Source organism: Neovison vison, chromosome 6 (assembly GCF_020171115.1).
Source record: "Neovison vison isolate M4711 chromosome 6, ASM_NN_V1, whole genome shotgun sequence".
Taxonomy (NCBI): domain Eukaryota; kingdom Metazoa; phylum Chordata; class Mammalia; order Carnivora; family Mustelidae; genus Neogale; species Neogale vison.
This window is the reverse complement of record NC_058096.1, coordinates 55,857,403-55,880,261: the sequence shown is the minus strand read 5'-3', so window position 1 is coordinate 55,880,261 and position 22,859 is coordinate 55,857,403. Positions and strand designations below refer to the sequence as shown.

Here is a 22,859-nt window from a genome sequence, read left to right as displayed (position 1 = left end):
GCAGAGAGGCAGAGAGAGAGGAGGAAGCAGGCTCCCTGCAGAGCAGAGAGCCCGATGCGGGGCTTGATCCCAGGACCCTGGGATCATGACCTGAGCCGAAGGCAGAGGCTTTAACCCACTGAGCCACCCAGGCGCCCCTCATTCTATCTTCTTGACTTCAAAATGTACTTACTAAGGGTGCATGGATGGCTCAGTCAGCTAAGCCTCCGACTCTTGGTTTTAGCTCAAGTCATGATCTCAGAGTCCTGGGATCCAGCCCTGTGTCAGGCTCTCTGTTCAGTGCAGAGTCTGCTTGAAATTCTTCCCTCCTCCCTCTTTCTCCTCGTCCTTTCCTCCTCCTGCTCACATGTGTTCTCTCTCTCTCATTCAAATAAATAAGTAAACAAACAAAATCTTTTAAAAAATGTATTTACTAGACCTGGCTACCATTCTCTAGAGAGTAGCTCTCAAACTGTGCTTAACATTGGAATCACCCGAGGAGCTTCGGAGTTGATGGAGCCCAGGCCTCACCCAGACCAATCTGGGTAGGTACAGGCATCATTGCCAGGTAACCCCAATGTGTGGCCAAGTTTGAGGACCACTATAATATGGACTCTGTTCTTAAATTTTCATGTATGTCAGAATCACCTGGGAAGCATGATAGAAACAGGCCCAGACCCTAACCATCTCCAGCAAACCGAGTCCTTTGTGCCTTTATGAGCTCTCCAGGCTATTTTGATCCACGCCGATGTTTGAGAACACCTGCTCTGGTTAAACTATCAGACAGCCTAATTAAAATCCATGGGTTTATTCACAAGGTCCTGGGGCATGATGGTAAGAATCTCATAAAGCCTCCTTTAAGAACACATCAGGTCATAGGATGAAAATGTGTTTACTGACCTTGCTGTGTTCATAATAAACATTTCCTAAATGTCAGATGGATAGTTATTCATAGACTTAAACTATTTTCACCTTGGTTGTGAAACTTAGTGCGAATGAAGTAATTTATTCTTTAGAACAAGATGACTATTGTTTTCTATCTAAACAAAACAGAACAGAAAACTAGAGAATGTGTAAAAATATACACCTGTAGGATAAATGCAAACTATACTACTTCTCCATAGATACCTGGCCTGTCTCTGGAGTGGGTGAGAAATAATTCTATCATGTTGGATGCTATTTCTGTTAGAGCCTAAGTTGGGATATTGTACAGAGAATTTGGGTTTCCTTTGTTCATGGATAAAAATAGACTTAAAGGACTGTCCTTAACACTGGGAAAAGGAGGCACGAGTTTGAGACTATTATTACCTGTATTGTCCATCTGAATGCTTCCAAAGCTAAGAAAACTGAACTCCTGTCTTTTTTTTTTTTTTTTTTTCCTGAACAGATACTGTGGAATTGTTCGTTTTTCACATTGTCAGTTAGTATTCATTTTCACTTGGATTCGTCAGGCACATTACATTGCTTTCTTTTAAATATTTTTGTTCTAGCTTCTGTGCTTTTTAAAGTCCCTTCCAGTGCAAAAAAGGCATGGTTTGGATCCACCGGATTCTCCACTTTAAATAATCATGCTTTTGTCTCCGAACATGGCTCTTTTAGCACGGATATCACAGCATAGGATGAACACGTCTGCTCTACTTTTGATTTTTCCATTTATTTTCCCAAATAGGCTTTGCATTTTGAAAGGTTTCATAGCAACTGGGTACCTGGGCCATTATCACTGACATAGAGTAGGTGTGTAGCTTGTAGAAATGTATGTATAATATGTATTGATTTTAGTTAAGAAGCAAATAAACATTTCAAGCTTTTTAAGCCTTTGTGAAAATTTCAAAGGCCCACAAAAGGAAATGGATATAGATAATACAAATGACATATTAGCTCTCTAATTGTTTTTTGTTTTTAATTCATTCCCTGTCTGTGGTTATTGCTCAGGAAATCTTGTGTTTCTTAGTGAGGTAAGGAAAGACTGCATTTCCCTCTATGGTAAGACATTATTTTACAAAATGACTACATCAGATATACTAGCATATATCAGAATTCATCTAAAAATCTAGGATGCGCCAGTAGTTTCAGACGAGTGAAATGTTCCTTTTATTTGATAACTGAAGAAATCTAAAATTGGAAATGTGCTTATAATTTTTCTCCCATGGCTTTCTCTTGTATTATCGTCATTTTTAAAAACACGAGATGTGATACACGCTTATGTACTCTGTTTGATAACGCTCATTCTTCCCCCACTTCCTTAGAAAATGGAAGCACTGTTTTAGAATCTTGTCATTGCGTGGGTTGTGAGTATTCTTGTTGGGCAGCAGAGGGCACTATGGAGCAATCAGAGACTTCACAGGAAAAGGTTTTTGCAGTCAAATGCTCTACCACTGAGCTATACCCCCAGGAAAAGGTTTTTGAATAAATACAAGGGTCCTGGCTTATGTTGATTACTGGTGTTTGTCTCAAATTCTCAAATTTCATGGCCCAAGTCCCTGTTTCACTGAAAGAATCCACAAGTACATATGTAGAAGGGAAAAATAGGCAAATAATAAAGATAAGATTTTCCATATCTGCCAGAGAAATATTTCTTTTCAGAAGAGGGCCAGTATCAAGAAGTAGATTGTTTTTGGGGCACCTGGGTGGCTCAGTGGGTTGAACCTCTGCCTTCGACTCAGGTCATGATCTCAGGGTCCTGGGATTGAGTCCCACATCCGGCTCTCTGCTCGGCGGAGAGCCTGCTTCCTCCTCTCTTTCTCTCTCTGCCTGCCTCTCTGCCTGCTTGTGATCTCTCTCTGTCAAATAAATAAATAAAATCTTAAAAAAAAAAAAAAAAGAAGTAGATTGTTTTTACACTGAGGTATATTCACATGCCATAAAATTCACCCTTTTAAAGTATACAGCTCAGTGAGTTTTAGCATAATCACAAGATTGTATAACCATTACCACTATCTAAATCCAGAACCTTCCATTACTTCAAAAAGATTCCTATTCTACACTTGCAACCAGTATTATGTTGTATCTTAACTAACTGGAATTTAAACAAAAACTTGAGAAAAAAATAACACAAAAAGAATCCTGTACCCACTGGTAGGCACTACCCATCCCATTCTCTTCCTAGCAACCACAGGGGCTACTTTCTGTTCTTTGGATTTGCCTATTTTGGGGAGTTCCTATAATTGAAATCACACATTGTGTGTGCCTTTTGTTTCTGGCTTCTTTCACCTAGCATAACATTTTGGGGCTTGATCCATGTTGTAGCATGCATCAATACTTCCTTCCTTTTCAATGGCTGAAAAAATTTCCGTTGTATCTCTATGCTGCATTTTGTTTATTCTTTCATCAGTTGATGGATGTTTGGGTTTTTCTACTTTTGACTGTTACAAATAATGTTGATAGAAATATTTGTGTGCAATTTTTTGTGTGAACATATATATTCACTTCTATTAGGTCTATACCTGGCAGTAGAATTTCTGATTCCTTAAGTACCTCTAACTTTTCAGCAGCTGCCAAACTGTTTTTCATAGTGCCTATACCATGCTACGTTGCAACCAACAATGTGTGACAGTTTCAATTTCTCCACACCTTCACCAACACTTGTTATTGTCTTTTTGACTATAGCAAGTCTAGTGGGTGTGAAGTAGTATTTCATTGTGGTTTGATATGCATTTCCAAGAACTAATGTCTTTTAAACATTTAGGATTCAGACATTTTATTTCAAAACTACAGTCTACCTTGCTACATCCGTCTAAACACACCCTCCTCTCATTCTCTGGGGGGTCTTTTTGCCTATAATGGAATGAATTTTTTAAAATATTTTTTTTAACATATATATTATTTGTTTCAGGGGTATGGGTCTGTGATTCTTCAGTCTTACACATTTCACAGCACTCACCATAGCATACCCTCCCCAGTGTCCATCACCCAGCCACCCTCTCCCTACTCTCCCATCCCCCAGCAGCCCTCAGTTTGTTTCCTGAGATTGAGAGTCTCTTATGGTTTTTCTCTCTCTCTGTTTTCACCTTGTTTCACTTTACCCTCCTTTCCCCTATAATCCTGTCTTGTTTCTCAAATTCCTCATATCAGTGAGATCATATGATAATTGTCTTTCTCTGATTGACTTACTTCTCTTAGCGTAATAGCCTCTAGTTCCATCCATGTCATTGCAAATGACAAGATTTTGGGGTTTTTTGATGGCTTTATAATATTCCAATGTGTGTATGTGTATTATATATACGTATATATATGTGTGTGTGTGTGTGTATATATATATATATATCATATTTTCTTTATCCATTCACCTATTGATGGGCTTCTAGGCTCTTTCCATAGTTTGGCTATTGTGGACATTGCTGCTATAAACATTGGTGTACACGTGTCCCTTCAGATCACTACATTTGTATCTTTAGGGTAAATACCCAGTAGTGCGATTGTTGGGTTATAGGGTAGCTCTATTTTCAACTTTCTGAGGAACGTCCAGGCTGTTTTCCAGAGTGGCTGCACCAGCTTGCATTCCTGCCAACAGTGTAGGAGGGCTCCCCTTTCTTATAAAGGAACGAATTTTATTTTATTTTATTTTTAAGATTTGATTTATTTATTTGACAGAGAGAGAGAGGGAACACAAACAGGGGGAGTAGGAGAGGGGAAGGAGGCTTCTAGTGGAGCAGGGAGCCCTATGTGGACATCGATCTCAGAACTCTGGGATCATGACCTGAGGCAAACACAGACGCTTAAGCACTAAGCCACCCAGGGGCCCAATGAAATGAATTTTAACGATGTTTCTCTTTCTCTTTTCCTCCCTTCCCTTTTCCTTCTTCCCTTCCCCCCCTTTCCCTCCGTGCCTTCCTTCCTTTCTTCTGACCAGGTGCTGACAAAGCTGCTTTCTTCTTGGGCATTAATTCCTCTGAGCTGGTAAGGGGCTTGATCCATCCTAGAATCAAAGTGGGGAATGAATATGTTACTAGAGGTCAAAATGTAGAACAGGTAAGGTGATATTTCCAGAGCATTATGACTCAATGATCTTGTAATAATTGTATACATATTGTACTTGTTATTTTATAAAAAAGCAACTAAGATCTCCTGTGAGGAGTATGGAATGTTTTCCCTGGCGATGCCTACCACAGTAAGTGCTCTTGTGTTAAGAATCTTTCCGGATTCTTAAGACACCGTTTGATACTTTTCCCATAGGTAACAAGTCTCTTTGCAGGTGGAGGCAAGCCCTTTACTTGTGACCAACGTCTTTGTTGTCCGGCTAAGAAGCTTTCAAAGCTGTTAGTTCCTGACATGAGGAAAATTAGCAAATTGGCATTCCCTCCCCTCCTATTTGGAATATTGACTTTTTAGAGTAACAGACACCTTAGTTGAGATAGGGTTTTAAAATATCAGCTGAAGTTAGTATTTGAAGGAGGGGTGTTGAGAGCAGAAATGAGAGATAGAGGGTCAGGTAGCTTTTGTGCAGCAGCCAGGAGATTCGTTTTAATGATAAAATAACAAATGCTCTGAGGACGGCTGATCCCGAGGCTCTGTCAGAATGCAGCAAATGTTCCCATGGATGCCGGGTAATGAGACCATCTAACTGTGCTAGTGCATTCCAAAATAATAATTTACGTCTCTAATGTATAGTAGCCATGCTGCAGAAACACATACACACTGAAATCTCAGCTGACAGCAAACTACACGTTTCTCTCTCTCTTTTTTTTTTTTTAAGATTTTATTTATTTATTTGGGAGAGAGACAGTGAGAGAGAGAGCATGAGAGGGGAGAAAGTCAGAGGGAGAAGCAGAGTCTCCAAGGAGCAGGGAGCCCGATGTGGGACTCGATCCCAGAACTCTGGGATCATGACCTGAGCTGAAGGCAGTCGCTTAACCAACTGAGCCACCCAGGCGCCCAACACATTTCTCTCTTAAATCAAGTCCAATACAGAATGGTCAGCCTTCTTCCAGATTGTAGTTCAGCCCCCTGGAACACATGGTCTCCAAAGTTGCCGCTGACAGTGAAGGATCATTTGTATAGAAAGTACACCCACCTTTACTGCTTGGGGCTAGAAGTGATGTCATTTTCACTAGCATTCTATCAGTGAAAGTTAGTCAGGCGACCCCCTTAGCTACAGGGGGCATGAGAAATGTCGTCTTTCTGCAGAGAGGGAATGGTATGATCACATGGAGTATGTCTAAAGCATTCACAGGCATCGTTTCCTTCTGTTCCTACAACAACATTCAGAGGTAAAGAGAGCAGGCATACTGCTCCGATTTCCCAGTTGCGGAATCTGAGGGTTAGGGAACATAAGGAACACTGCAAAGGGCACGCAGCTAATATTCAGGTGACATTTAGATGGTCTACATACATTCTACATACATTCTAAACCTGAATGGGACAGACAAATGTACAAATTTGTGATAGAAGGCAGTTATTTGATGACAATAAACTCTATTTCTTTTTGGTATATTAAAGCATCTGGCATGACTATGTTATTTAAAACATTTCATCCATCTCCTGGTTTACCTTACTCTATCCATCAATACTTCTACCTTGTCATAATACTAGATGGAACCCATGAGTTTCTACTTTTATTCTTCCTTCTCACCAGACCTCCTTGAGGCTGTGGGCTGTGATTAGCTCGTTTCGGTACCCTTGGTCTCTGGCACAGTGTCCTGCGAGTAGCTGGTGCTCCATAGCCATTAAGAGAAACTAAATATGGAGCTGGATTTGAACCATGATCAGCAGAACACGTAGCTGAGCTATTGCTTGTAGTGAGGATAGGGGTGTTTGGCAGTTTCTTGCGTTTTAACGTATTCACCACAACATGCGTGCATGACATGCTATGATTATAGAACGGGGACTTGCTCTGTGTAAAACTAATGAGCCCAAAGGAGGACTGAAATCAAACCTTCGCCTCTTTAATATTTGTGTTCTCAGGAACTGAGTTACCACCAGCCTTTACTATAATAGAACCAGTGAAGCAAGCTAATGTATTATTATCCAACATTAAAAGAAAAAAAAAATTCCTCATCTTCCATCCTTTCTGTCTTTCTCTTTCTCCTGCTCCTGGAGAGAGAGTAAGAAAGCACACTGTAAGGCTTTTCTTTTCTTAGGAATTTTACTGACTTTATAGAGACAATTGCCACTGCTAAGAATAGAGATGTATATGCTCTGTTGATGACAATTGCAAAAGATGGCAAAAATTCTTGCAGTGTTAACACTTACAGAATTTGGTTCCAGCTCAGTGTTGACTGACTCTGGGACCTTGGTCAATACCTTCACCTCTTGGTGAACCCAGTGAAGAGGTGGAATTCCTCTGTGTCTCAGCAGAGGGGTGACCGGCATCTAAATGGGACGGTCCTTCCGGTATGAGTGTGTCCTGCCCATTGTACGGGTTTTGGATTCTTGCTCCCAGGTGCTCACTGCTAGTAGCACTCAGTCACGATGGCACTTGGAAGAACACCCTGCCTGTTTTCAAAAGCGCTCCTCCTTAGGGGCAGGTCCCATCCCCAGCTGAGAGCCACTACACATCACTCTCAAGAACTAAGCTCCTTCAGGTCCAGTATTTCATGATTCCACTAGAGTTCTAACTCTGCCCTTTAAAAAGAAATTGTTTTAATTTAAAAAGGTTTAATAATGACAAAAAATTGTAATAGTAACCACTGAGCATATGTTAAATGCTTTGTATAGATCTCTCATCCAGTTGGACAACAAGCCTACAAAACTGATTTTGGGGTTGGGGGGCTGCGGAGAGAGAGTGCTAGGAGGGGGAGGGGCAGAGGGAGAAGGAGAAACAGAATCCCAGGCAGCCTCCTTGCCCAGCATGGAGCCTGAGGCAAGGCTTTCATGATCTTGAGGTCATGACCTGAGCCAAAATCAAGAGTCAGGTGCTTAAATGACCCTGCCACCCAGGCACCCCTACAAAATCGATCTTATTTATATTTCCATTTTATAGTCCAAGATGGCAAACCTTACAAAGATGAACTGCTCAAGGCAGTGTAGTAAATACTGCAGTGAAGTTGGGGAAGTAATAAAAGCAGAAAGGGGATGGGAGAGCGGGAACTAACATGTATTGGGTACGAAGCACCAAATGTTGTGTTATATTTACATCCTCTGTCTCATTGACTCTCTTCCTACAACCTTGGCAGATGCATATTTTAGTGTTGTTATTTTACCGATGAGAAAGGCAGGGATCCAAGTAGTTACAAATATGGCTATTTGACTCCATTTCTTTCTGGTGGTTGTTTTTGTTCTATTGTGTGCTATTGCTCCCCGATGATCAGTCTTCTGTGAGGTTATTTGAAAAAGAGCTAAGGAATGAGTCCGTGTAGTCCCTGAAAAGTGGAAGTATATAGGTCTAGCTGCCTAAGTCCTCCTTCACTGGAGAGACGATGATGAAAATGATTCACTAGTAAGCCGTATGTTGGTTTACTGGTTTCGGTCAGCAGACGCCGTACCATCTCCTTCTTCCTCTGACTACATCTTCAGGATCTTCCCGTTTCTTCACTACTCTCCGCCCCGACCAGTTTCTCTCCCACCCCCACTTCTGAATATTTAGGGAATTAAAAGAGGGTCAGCAAGTTTGTCGTGTTCTTTTTAAAGTTTCAAAGTGACTGCTGTAGACAGAGAGTGATTTCCTCAGGGCTCCAGAGGACGAAAATCATTCCTGGTGCTTTATTTGTGCGGGTGTGCTCTTGACGCCCATAATAAAAAACTGTAACGCCAGCCGGCTTATGGATTACTGTGGAAATGACTCAAGATAACTGATCAGAGAGTGGGTGACTCATCCCTAAATCACCACCAGACACCAACTGGCTCCTGCTGCGTGCGCTCTCCTGGGCAGCTGAAGGATGGATGGGATAGGCCTATTTTAAATGTTAAGTGGTTGGAGCCCATTCTGCTTCCAGGCTTGGAGAACGTCCAACTGAAATCCACTCCTACTTGGAGTCTGTCAGAAACCCGCTACTATGGCAGCACCTTTGCATCGTGGAAGCGGCGTCTGCATTTATATGGCATCAGCCCAGCACAGAGTCTGGAGCTCTCCCCAGTAGGTTACGTTAAAGCCTTTGCCACATACCTCCGGGGATGGGAAATGCAGCCTGAGTTTTAGGGTGGGAGAATCTGAGTCAGATTGATGCACTAAATTGCCATTCTCCCCACAGGGAGTTGAGAGCAGCCCTGGGGACTGATAGAATAAAGAATGTGGAAGCTGAGGCCAGAAAGAAGCTTCCAGACCATTATTCAGGTGAAGAGACCACAATCTAGAGAGGTTAGGCCCCGTTCCAAAGGTTGGACAATTTATTAGTGACAACGGCAGCCGCGGACAAGGGCTAGGCATTCCAGATCCCGACCCTGCTCTCCCAGTATTTTGCAGACTTCATGGTGCACAGGAATCCCCCGTGGGATCGTGTGAGGGTACCAGTTCAGATTCATGGGTCTGGGACTGGATGCCGAGATCCTGAGGGTCAGCATCTTTCATGTGCCCCCGGGCGGTGCTGATGCTGCCGGTCTTCACACCACACTTTGAGAATGCATTACCACGCTACCTCCAGAAATTTGGTCCTTTGATAAAAGGAACGTGATTTCTGTCACAGGAGTGTTTTGGTAAGGGGCACCAGGCTGGCTGGCCTCTAGGTTTCTTCTCCTTCCCTCCTCCCTTTCCTCCTTTCCTTGCTTCTTTCTCCCTTTCTTCTCATTGTATGACATTTCCTCCCCTGTATCATCTCAGCAGCACGCTAGAGCCACAGAAAGTCAATAAATAGATCCCGGTTCTACTAGAAGGTGGCTGCTGATAGAAAAGGCCCAGGATTAAAATGTACACGGCTGGCAGATGTGGAGAGCTTTCAATGTAATTTCCAGGTGACCTATGCCGTTGGCGCCCTGTCCAAGTCAATATATGAAAGGATGTTTAAGTGGCTGGTGGCACGAATCAACCGGGCACTGGATGCCAAGCTGTCAAGACAATCTTCATTGGCATTCTTGACATCACTGGTTTTGAAATCCTTGATGTAAGTATATCAGGTTAGAAGGAACTCATTGTGTATTTATCAGGAGATCAGAGAATGTGAATTGAACGACATAAGTTGTAGTCAAAGTGTGATGGGATTCATTCTGTGAAAACTTAAGCCACTCTGGTTGGAAAAGTGCTATTATTAATATTAAAATAACAATAATTATAATTAATAGAATTAAAAATTAATTCAGGCTTAAATAAAAGTAAATAGAAATAAAAGAATGATTTTGAATTTTGATATGATTACATGTTATCTTATTATCATAATTTTTAGTTTGCATGTATATTTGAAGGAGGTAGAAATTTAATTGAGGTTTCATTACTTGTTGGGTCTATTTGCCATCATACTGATTGGGGTTATGACATTCTCCTACATTTTTGTAAATGGACTTCAGTTTTATTTATTTTTTTAAATGAGATATATTTGATAATTTAAAAATGTATATGTTTTGGGTATACAACTTGGTTTGGCACCTATTTGCATTATGAAACAATCATAGTTAAGTTAATTAACATACCCATCACCTCAAATAGTTACCATTCGCTCAATTTTACCTTTATCTCTTCTTCCTACCTAATCACGTCTTTGAAGTATAACAGCCTTGAGCAACTTTGCATTAATTTTACCAATGAAAAATTACAACAGTTCTTTAATCAGCACATGTTTGTTCTGGAGCAAGAGGAATATGCGAAAGAAGGCATTGACTGGGTATCCCACGACTTTGGTCTGGATTTACAAGCCTGCATAGATCTCGTTGAGAAGGTAACGCATGTTTTTTCTCCTCGTTCATTCTCGTTTAAGGAGAATCGTCCCTGCTTGCCGTATTGATCCATGTTAGGACTCGGGCTGTGTCAGGGGATGGGAAACGGGGCAGGACAGCTCTGCGCGCTCTCTCTTAATGGGCTTTGTGTGCAGCACCCGTGGCCACTGAATGAAACCCTCATGTCAGTTACCCTCCTCCATCCCCTCCCGCCAAGACCGTTGCTGTGCCTTTGCTGCTTATGCATAGCCTCCACTGTTAATGCATGAGGAGACTTGTCGAGATTAAAAATGGTCATGCTCTTGACTGGAAAAACACAGAGCTGAAAATATGAGCACTGTAGGGCCTGGCTGATTAACATAAGGTGAATGACTAGGCCCAGAGCAGCTTAACGAAATTTGGCAAATTAGCATGCAAACAAACAACTGTCATAAATCCTCAAGGCCACTACCTCGTAGGATGTAGTTTGTTCATTTAATTGGACAAGTACCAGTTAGTTTAAGTAATTTATGACAATACTTCATGGCTTATTAGTAAATTAGCTGCAGTGTATGGTTTCTGAATTCAGTGATGTTCCCGTACTCTGAAATCTTCCCGTGTGCTCTGGGAAGGATTAATGGAGTTTGCCAGGGGGTTGAGGATAGTGTCTCCTGTGGCTTTTTCTGTGGGAGCCTGCATGGTGGCATGTCTTGCTATCACCGTGGATTGCAGTGAATTCTGGAGCCAGGTCTGGGAAAGCCAACGTCAAGTGCTTTCAGTGTTCTGAACGCTCTCTTTGGCTAAGCAGTTGCATCTGATTCTCAACAGCCTTGCCAGGGAGGAGCCAGGGTGCCTCCCCTCTCACTGTCTTTGCTGGCCTTTTCAGATTTTGTTGATCAGTGTCTTATCAACTTTATATATTAGGGTTTAGAAGAAACGACACCTTCCTAGAAAATAGCCATTATTCATAACAGGAATGGACATCACATTGATTTTATTTATTCTATAACAAGCGAACTTCATAGAGGAAGGACAGGCTGATTAAAAAAAAAAATAATAATAATGCTAATGAACCAACCTCTGAGCTGATTAAAAAGAATAATAGTAATGGCCCAACCATGGTCTGGTGAATGTTTGCTGGCATTGTTCAAGCTGAGAAATGAAACTAAAGAACTGGGGGGGAAAGATCTGGTTTTTAGCAATTGTCACCTGTGGTATCTGCTTATTGTGATTATGGTGAGATACCATTTTGGGGCAGGAAGGTGGAACATAGACATTGTTCAGACTCAGGTCTATGAACATTACTGATTTTTAGCTGATCTGGAGCCCATTGTCTCCTTTGTCTCCAATCTCAGTGATTCCAAATAACACACTAGCAACATGGATGTAATTTCCTGTCACATTTTCTACTGATACAGTAAAATGAAGAAAGAAACAAACAAACAAAAAAAAAACCCTGACCAGATGATAGGATGAAAAGATAAGTCTTTGGCTTCCCATGAATGATTTCAAAGGTGTTCAGGTCAGGCAAATGAGGAATACTAAAACCTTGCTCGACATGATTCTGTATTTTGAAAAGACCCGTTGAGCTAGTTCAGGCTACGTGAAGAAAATTTGTTGTAAATATTAATGACCAAACTTACTCTTTGAAATAGAATGAATCATGAGTAGTTTTCCAAATTTGAAAGAACTGAAATACATCAATATGTACAAAATGCCTTATAGTACGTATCTGTGTGTGTATATAAGAAGAGGGATTTTCATACATAAAAATTTCAAATTTTTATGTTTACAGAAATGTTTGTTGAACTAAAAAAATGTATTTTAACACCACCTTTAACTGCTAATTTGGTTGTCAAGCATACAGTGACCTCCTTCTTTTATATAGGCAGTGAACAAATCTATTATAGGATTAGCTCACACTTATTTCATTGCTTGAAATATTCTCATTTGTTCAGAACTCGGGCATTGATAATTAAGACGTCAGAGTAGTAACATATGACTATATATTTATAGTTTCGCATAGGTATTATATTAGAAAAATACATTCAAAATTATACATTTGAAATCTTGTTGCTCCTGTCGTGGTAGTCACCTTGAGAGGCTGCCTCCATTTCCCAATAATTCAGCCCTTTTGCAAAAGTTCCTCTTACGATGGGGATTTGGATAAGGTTTTAGAATTACCAGCTATGAGAGAAAAGTAGCCGTAGTACTCATCGTCTTACCTGTTTTTAACTCCAAACTGTATTACCTAGCTCGGCTGCATTTTTTACCTTATTTCCCTGACTTGTCCCAATAAATTTTTATTGTTCCTTTACAGTGATACTGTTTCTAAAATAATTTAAATCCTGGTAGCATCCTGGCAATATGTGTTGTTGCCTCCCAGGTGGGATTCTTTGGGTATGCTAAGTCTGGTTTTCTTATTATAGAATGAATCCCATTAATATCATGTTCTCTCTTGTACACCCATGAGTATTTCCTTGAAATGTGTCGCTCCAAACTTTCGGTTACAACTCTTTCCGCCTGACTGCTGCCCACAGCAAAGCAGCCCAGATCCCAAAGCTCGAACCTGGATGTCTTAGTGCTTACCTGTCAATCAGTTACGGAACAGAACTTTGCTGGGGACCTACATTCAGTCCCCTCAGAACCTACTCTGCTAAGGCCTGTGAGAAATGCAAACCGGAGGCGTCCTCCTATCACAGAGGAGGGCAGAGTATCATCAGAAAGCATCCTCCTAAGACCAAAACTTTTAATTTTTTTAACAAAACAAGTAAATTGATCTAGCAGCTACTTGTATTGATCACTTCCTTGCTACCTTGTTAGTGAGGGAGGGATTTCTACATTGGGTGTAGTATTGGCTGAACATAGGACGCATGACCCTGGACGGATGAGGTTGGCCCAGCTTACTGGCCACATACACTCACAGTCTGGAGGCGGAGGACACTGGGTGCCATGCATGGCCATGTGGGGGTTGCCCTCCTGAGCACAGTGACTAAGAGGGGCGCTAGGAGGCAGGTTTTATAGTAAGGATAGGATGAGGTGACTGTTGATTCTCAAGGGAGGATGTGATAGGCTTGTTTGAATAATTCTGAGAGCTGATAGGGGTCTGAAACCCATCACTCAAGGATAAAGGCACTGGGCCGGGTCCCATGATGAGGATGGTTGTTTGGCAAGGGGACCTCAACCACGGAGCACAATGGGGGAGGGGGAACTTTTGATTAGGTCACCTGAGGCCCTTTCAGTTTTCCCCAGATGCCCAGGCACACATGATGCTGGGCCTTAATTTTAGGTCTAATGCCACACTACTGTGTTATAAGACTTAGAATTAAATGCTGTAGAAAACTTAAGCAGTTGTTATAAGTAGCACTTGCCCTTAGGAAGTATGCAGTCAAGTAGGAGATTTGTAAGTCTAATCAGTGTAAAAATATGTCTCGTGTAAATGCAGGAAAGGCACAAAGGCCCACAGAACTCAGAAGAGCTGAAGTCGCCTCTGCCTGTGGGAATCTTGGAAGGCCTGGTAGGAAAGAGTATAAAATTTCAGCTGGTTCTTAAGACGTGATTATGATTTTAGCAGGTGAAGAGAGGAAGACAGTGAGCAGGTGGAGGGACCGGGAAGAGCAAAGGCCTAGGGGTGAGTAAGTGCAAAGGTCACAGAAGGAAGTAGCTGGAAGGAAAGAAAAGAGGGTCCGATCCTGAAGAGATGCTAAGTAGTTTACACCTTACTTTTTGGCAGCGGGGAGTCAAAGAGGGCTTCTGTGCTGGGCAGTGGAGCAGTTAGAGCTGCTGGGGTTTATTCTGTGGGTTTGTGTCTAGGGTCTGGAACAGGAGGAAAGGCTGATGACGTAAGGCATTCGCACAGCTGCATAGTCGGCCAGGTGAGAAGTGAAGAGGTCCTGACTCAGGACGACAGAAATGGAAACAGGAAGAAAGTGACAGACATAAAAGGAGAGAAGGCAGGATCGATAACATTTGAAGAGGGAGACATCTGAGCCCTCAGGTTCCGAGTCAGGGCAACGGACTCAAACCATTTACTGTGCCATAGAGGACATTTGATGCTACAGGGCAGAACATAATTACTTTTTTTCCTGACCTATTTGGAAATTAAGTTGCTGGAGGGCATCATATTTATTAGAAGCTTTACACCTCCTGAGGAATGGAAAAATGGAGAAGACCCTGAAAAAACAGTGTTTTTCCCCCTCCTTTGTGGTTAGGTTGCTCCATTTTGAACTATGACATGCATTTGCTTATCATAAAGTTTCCAGTCATCCCAAAATGGAAGTTGGCTTCATTAGATTCCCAGCGTGATGGCAGTCCCCATGTGTGGAAGGTGACTGTTTGAGATGGGGGCTGCCCCTCCTTGTGAGGCATTGCCACAACGTCTGTTGTTAACAGACACCATCCCAGGAGGTGTTTTAATTTTTAAATGATTTAGTGCAGTTTTCACTGAGGTTTGACTGCACGTATGGTAGGAAAATCCATGGTGCAACATGAATCCATGAGTCCCAAAGCTTACACCAGTGAATCAACTATTTAATCTGCCAGATCCTCCTCCAGTTCCTTATTACTTTGCCTAGAACCCACAAGGTCAGTGCTGCCAGGAGCAAGACAGGTGTTGGTTTCACTTAGAATATTTTGTTCTTGGGGCGCCTGGGCGTCTCAGTGGGTTAAAGCCTCTGCCTTCGGCTCAGGTCATGATCCCAGGGTCCTGGGATGGAGCCCCGAATCGGGCTCTCTGCTCAGCAGGGAGGCTGCTTCCCCCTCTCTCTCCCTCTGCCTGCCTCTCTGCCTACTTGTGACCTTTCTCTGTCAAATAAATAAATAAAACCTTAAAAAAAAAAAAAAGAATATTTTGTTCTCATTAAGAATACTTCACATATTCACCCACAGCATCATTCCCCATCTAGATGCTTGGGAGGAAGGAATATGTTCCAGAACTCTTCAATGCGAGAATTAATAATGAAATGTTGTTAATTATGTTTTCCCTAAAGCGTGAGTTTTAAGTCTATGAAAACATGCAAAAGAGGTAGAAAACCATAGTCGATCTGTTACAATGGTAGACTCAGGTGGATCCAAAATATGATCTTTAGGTGCGCCTGGGTGGCTCAGTTGGTTAAGCATCTGCCTTTTACTCAGGTCATGATCCTGGAGTCCTCGGATGGAGCCCTGAATCAAGCTGGGCTCCCTGCTCAGCAAGGAGTCAGCTTCTCCCTCTTTCTTTCTGCCCCTCCCCCCACTGGTGCAGTCTCTCTTTCTCTCTCTCTCAAAATCTTTAAAAAATTATGATCTTTAAATATTTGATGATCCACTGCTTTGGCAAATTAGAACCATTTGTATGGCTCCGGTGGAGTAATTTAGAAAAAATTCTAAACTACAAGCAAATTTTCTTTCAGTATATCACCCATCCAGAGCCTTGACCTGGAGTTGGTATGTTCTCTCTCCATGATAACATTTAGGCATTAGCTAGCCAGCTTTTTAGAAGGAAATTATGAAGAGAATACAAGAAACTTTTAGGTCGATTGGACCAGACATTTAATGCCCCTCCCAAGCCTGGGAGTCTATGATTCTTAGGTAAAAAGTTTTGGTAGAAAATCATGAAGTCTGTGCTGTTGGGCTAAGGGGTCATGTTGTGTCTCAGAATTCTCATGACATTTTCTCTATACTTTTGTTTTGTCCACTTTGTTGTACACATAGGTGTATCTTTTGCCTTCTTAGATGTTCTGGAGCCACAACCCTTGAATAAACCAAAGTGTGTGGCTCAGTGATTTATTCATAGAAGGCACCGCAGAAAAAATTGTGGAGTAGGTTAATGCATATACAAATAAAAAGACTGATGTACAAATATAAGAATCCTTCATTCCCCCCGCCCCCCCAAGCCTGTTTTTCTCTATGTGTATGTACCTTACACTGGCTAATGGGAGCATCTACTACCCATGTGCTGAAGCCAAAAACCTGGTCATATTTCCTTTTCTGTTATACCCCATATTTTATCCACCAAAAGGCTGTGACCTCACTTGACTTTCAAGCTATATCACATTTTGATGACTTGTGACCATCTCTAACCCTACTACTAATCTAGACCGGGGTCAGCAAACTATGGCCCTGTGAGCCAAATATAGCTTGCAACCTGTTTTTGTAAATAAAGTTTTAATAAAACATTGTCACACCCCTTGTTTTTACATGTCACCACCTGCTGCTTTGGGGCCTGAACTGGCTGAGTGGATGGCAGAGCTCTGATGGGATCCATATGGCCCACAAAATCTATTTCCTACATGCCCTTTAAAGAAAATTTTACTGACAGGACCCATCAGGTTTTCTACCACATTTTCTTTTGTTGTTTTGTTTTTGCAACACTTTAGAAATGTAAAAATCATTATTAGCTCACTGGATATAGACCACAGGGAGGAGATGGCCCACAGGCTCTATTTTGCCAACCCTTTTTGACAAATGATCCTTTGGAAGCAAACATCAAATCACAATACTTCTTGTTAAAATCTACAAAGACCTCTCATTACACTTAAAATTCAAATGTGTTAGCATGGCCTGGACAGCCTTTGGGATCCAATACTGCTTACCTCTCCAACTCCATCTCCATGTGTTCCATCTGACGACCTTAGCTCTGTCTGCTTTTGCCTCTGGCAGGGCCTCAGACTTGCCAAGTGTGCTCCTGCCTCAGGGCCTTTGCACTCAACATTTGTCTGTCAAGAGTGCTTGCATACAGACCTCAGGATTTGCTCTTCTGGTTCAGGTCAGAGGATTTTACTTGACTCTCCCACTAAAATTTCTCCCAGCTGGTCCCCCATTCATTCTCTATTTCTTTACTTTGTATGATTTCTTCAGGACAATTAGGTGAATCTAAATTATTTATTTTTTGCTTACTTGATTATTGTCTTTCTACTCCATTAGAATGTAATCACTCTGAGGACAGGCCCTTAATGTATGCAGCTCATGCCTACATTGCCAGCTCCTACTGGTGCCCAGCACCTAATAGGTATTTAATAAATAGTTGTTGAATGGACGATTAACTAGTTATTCATAGTGAATATGCTCTCCCCTTATCATCTGATTCAGCTCCAGGAATAAGAGTTTGTACTCACCCCTGCTATTAAAAATACTGCATCCTGATGTTTTCTTTCATCTGCTGTCCATATGTATCTCCAACAGCCAATGGGCATCTTTTCCATCCTTGAAGAGGAATGTGTATTTCCTCAGGCTACAGATGTAACTTTCAAGACCAAACTTTCTGACAACCATTTTGGGAAGTCGGCTTATTTCCAGAATCCCAGACTTGATAATAAAGGATATGAAGCTCACTTTGAGCTTGTCCATTATGCAGGAACGGTAAGTTACCTCTAGACCCTCAGCCCTGAATTTTCTTGACGCTGTTTCAAATGCATTTGGTCAAAGTCCCTAGATGATATATAAGTAAAGTTTAGCTTAAATAAAGAATGAACAACAACAACAACAAAATTTCAGTTCCAGGTAAAAAAGTTGGCATAGCCTTTTAACACTTAGGAAAGAAACACCCATACTATAATAGTCTTCCACGTGTACAAAGGTTAGAAATCTTAAAATAGACCCTGTCATCCCCACTCAAAGTAAGTCAGCTTCAGAAAGTGATGGAGATCATCAAAGCCGTGGGTTTTTCCATATTTGTCCCTCTTTTTAAGTTAACATTGTGTGAATGAATGATTTCAACTGATCTTTTTATTGAAGTTTTTTTTTTTTTTTTTAAATTCTCTCATAAAGAAATAGTCACTGTGAAATAACGGCCTCCAAACTATGGCCGACAAAGGTTTCTAATGACTCTCGGTGCCTCTCCTCATTTCCCCACTGGTGTGTGTGTTGCCCCTTTTTTCTGCTTTTCTGCTTCTAGTCAGTGACTCCGGATGAAACAGAAAGAGAATTGATAAAGGATAAAATGATACTTCATCCTTAAAATGACCTGCCAACTGTACATAGATGTGCTTGTAATTGTCTTCTTTCATATCTTTGAATATTAATTATAACCATATTTATAGTAAAATATCATTACAATTGCTAATTTTTTTTAATGTTCAGCGTGTGTCAGAGACAATTGGATTATCTAATCTATTCTTGCCTATGAAGGAGAGCTGATGTGAATTGTTTCTACTGGAAATACCATTTAATTCTCTCTCCCTCTCCTTCCTTAGCAATCCCTCTCCCTTCCCTCCCCTGCTCTTCCTTTCTATAATGTAAAATGGTAAAGTCTGAGAATTTCTTGGGGTCACACAATGGATTCCTGGAGTATTATTCAGTACTGTTACCTCAAACCAATTTAAAGTTAAAGGACTCAAACAATTTATGACTTTTTTAAAGTAATGCACAATTTGCTATGTTAATTTATGCATTCTCTTCTTTTGTTACCTGAACTGCATGCCTTTCTAAAGGTGCCTTATTACATTAGTGGCTGGCTTGAAAAGAACAAAGACCTTCTTAATGAAACAGTGGTGACTGTATTTCGGAAGTCGTCAAACAGCTTACTGGCAAACCTTTTTGAAAATCCCATCAGTACTGACAGTGGTGAGGTGAACAGTCTTCCCAAATTTTTTAACCTCAGAATGGGATCCATGGCTGCCTCAGCACTTACAAAACCCCTTACCTCTTTCCTGTGATATCTGTGTCTGCTCCCTGTGGGTCTGAGTCATCCCCTCTTATTAGCCTTCTGTCCTCAGGCTGGCGGTTCTTCAGGGAAATGGTGCTGTAAGATAGATGTACTTCAAGGAGCCTGCTCTGGTTTGCTTTTAGCTTCTATTCAACCCCGTTGCAAAGAGGGAGCTGCAAACCTATTTTGATAAACGATTTTGGGGAAATAACAAGCCTCTTCAATCTATATTCCCCAAGTATCTTGGATTTCTCCTTCACAATTCTTTTGTGTTATTGTAACTTGGGGTTATGATAAGCTTCATGAGGGCAGGGATTATGCCCGATTTGCTTAATTGTAGCCTCAAGCATGTAGCAAATACCTGTTTAGCAGGCACTCCATAAATATTTATTAACCAACAAATAACTAATCTTGTTTAGTAGTTTGTAATTTACAAAGCACTTTTAGATACATTATCTTACTCAGTCCCTGCCGTGACCCTTTCAGATACAGACAGAGGGCAATGCCTTCTTATCTCACAGGAGCAAATACAGAAGAGTTAAGGAACACCCCCAATTTTACAAATCTACTGTTAAAAGATAAACTGATATATGTTGAAAATTTTAAGCATTTATTTGAGCAAAAATTGATTCAAATAGGGGAGTGTCAAACCCTTAGTGTTTAAGACTGCTCCACTGACAGAAGCTCAGGGAGATACTTTATAGAGAAAAGGTGGAAGCAAATAAGGAAGTTATTGATTGGTTGTAGTTTAAAGCCTACTTGACTGTGATTGGTTGTCCTTAGTGTTTTGATTTTATAACCCTGGGATATTTACAGGCTTAGATTTTGGCTTGTTAATATAGGCCACTATGGAATTAGAGTCACATCAGTCTAATGGCCTCCTTGTTTAATTAATTTAACGGTAGTAAATGCAAAGGCAAAGGTAGGAAGCACGGCTGCTTCCTGGCCTGGTGCCTATACCCCTCTCACTGTCTTCCAGAAACAAAACAGAAAAATGTGCAGGCTAGATATATTTAAGACATAGTTCAGATTTCTGCACCATGATACAAAGGATTTGAAGATACTGAGCCCATGTGGCTAACATCAGCCTCACAACAGGACTAATGCTAGCTGCAGAGGGAAGCTCTCCATGATTCAGAACAAAAGTTACAAACTGGCAGCCTTGGAGATGAACCTGGCCTTCAGACATGTTTTGTTTGGTCCACATGGGTTTAAAAAAAATCAGAAGTTTCCACATAAACATTTGGATTTCTTTTTTCTTTCCAAAGTGGAAAACGGAAAATCTGGCCAGCCTGGGTTCAGACACCGTTGTGGCAATGGGGTGAGGTTAAAGGGTGTATACTGTCATTTCCTAACCTCCTCACTGTCCTGTTATCTCACACCCAGCTTTAAGTTAATTCCTGGCCCCAGCAGGCTGATTTGGGACTCCGGATTGACATGGTCAGGAAATGGAGAGAGAATTTGGCACTTCCTGGCTTCATCAGCACAGATGACGTATTTCAGGAACAGGCCTGAAATCCCGTTGGCCTCCCTCAAGAGGTTGAGAAATGAAGGCTATTGTATTTGGACCCTGATAATCTTCAGGCAGTGCATTTGCCTGATTCTAATGGCTTCTAAAGTGCCCCTGAGCATTCGGTTAGATAGTGACTCCTAAGCTTACGGCTCCCAGATGGGTCATTCTCTGATCATAAGAGATCAGGCAGCAGTTCAGCAGAGAGTCAGACAGGAAATCATCTTCAGACTCTTCAGAGTGTCTGCTGTGTCCTTCGGAAACAGAAAAGAATAACTGTCCAGAATGTCCCCCTTTTTTCATAATTTTTCAAGCACCTCCTGAAAATACTTGCCTCCACGTTTCTTCCTCTTCCAAATACTAAATTACCCATAGTAACCATACTTTCTTCTGGGGGAATCCAAGAAATTATAACTGGAGTTATAATTTTTTTAAAAAATTAATAGTGGAAGGTAGTAGTATTCTCTTTTCATAGGTGGAGGAACTGAAACACTAAGAGGTCCAGTGACTAACTCAGAGGGCCTGAGGCATGTCAGTAGGATGTTAATGATTCAGCTTTAGGATTTCTGCCCCAGCACAGGTATTACTCAGGTGCAGAGAATATTTTGTGTTACATGCGGACAGCTGGTCCATTTTTTCTGGAATGCCGAGGAATTTTGCAGTCATTGTTGCTGTTGTACAACTTTGTGAGTTAGCACTACACAAATGTGTATAAAACAATTTGGTTTAACATGGACCCTTTTTCTTGAAGAAAATGGAAATAGATTATTTTTTTCATAAATTAAAAACCCGATGCCTGACTGTTGCCAAAAACACAGACGACTTGGAAAAACAAAGAGAGAAACATAAAAGTTACCTCTCACTCTACATAGAGTGATAGCGATTGCTAACACTTTAGTATATGCTTCTCCCAATATTTTTTATATATTTAGTTGCTAATAATACAACTACACTGACAGACATGTATACATACTCAGGATCATAGCACACACACCTTTATAACCTACTTTTTCTCTTAAAATAACTCCTAGGAATCTTTCCATGTCAGGTATATGGATCCTCCTCATCATTTTAAAAGGCCACAGTATTTCATTTTATATATACTCTTTCATATTTAACTATTCAATCTCCTACTGAAAGACATTTGCTTTGATAACTTTAGTTTTTGTTTATTTTATTTTATTTTTGTCAGTGACTAAACAATGCTGTAGCAGTAACTTTGCACAGTTGCCCAACTATTTCTTTAAGGAAGAACACTAAAAATAGACATTTGTGTTGAGACAAATATTTTTAAAGCTTTTCGTAGATATTGCCATATTGCTTCTAGATCTTGACAAATTTATGCTTTCATCAACAGGGTATGATAATGTGACAAAAAAGAGCTTTTAAAATGCTTTTTTCTTCTTTTTTTAGCTCTACAGTTTGGGGAGAAGAAACGCAAGAGAGGAGTTTCATTCCAAACGGTTGCATCTCTGCATAAAGTAATTTTTAATTGCATCTATTCATATATTAACTGCCTCACAATCTGCATATGTTATTACTTATTTGAATTTTCACGTCTTCAAGGTAAAAGTATCTGAAGTTAGCCAAGTGGGAAAAGTTGAAGTTTATCTTGATATTAATGGTATTTTTGTGGACACTATTGGTATCTCACCTAGTCCCCCTTATCAGCCCTACACCCATCTTTTAGCTGATGAGAATGTTGGCTCATAAAAATACACAGGTCTCAGAATTGCCACTGGCAAATGGGAAGCTAAACTCTCTCCTTACCCCTCCAGACTCTGACTTCCTTTCTTGCCTCAAGATGGGGGGAGCAACTGTGGTACAATTGGTGCATTTGTGCTCAGAGTTCCTTCAGGGATCACGTTCAGATTTGAATCTATATCATTGTTTTTTTGTTTTTTTTTTTTCTTCCCCTACCCTGTCCTGCTTCTCAGGTAAATCCCTGATTCAGATCCTGCTTCCAGAGAATCTGACCTTAGAAAAACTTTCTGCACAGAAAACTCGAGAAACAATTTATGTGTTCAAGTC

At 41.0% G+C, this 22,859-nt stretch overlaps 1 protein-coding gene across 1 annotated transcript in view; it reads left to right on the top strand.

The window, feature by feature from the left end:
• Positions 1–22,859, top strand: part of MYH15 (myosin heavy chain 15) — a 150,452-nt gene that overhangs the window by 33,798 nt on the left and 93,795 nt on the right. Inside the window, 7 exon segments of the mRNA XM_044255030.1 lie at positions 4,829–4,947; positions 9,802–9,904; positions 9,907–9,950; positions 10,548–10,718; positions 17,857–18,033; positions 19,104–19,236; positions 22,242–22,309. Of these exon segments, the coding sequence (XP_044110965.1) occupies positions 4,829–4,947; positions 9,802–9,904; positions 9,907–9,950; positions 10,548–10,718; positions 17,857–18,033; positions 19,104–19,236; positions 22,242–22,309 (815 nt within the window).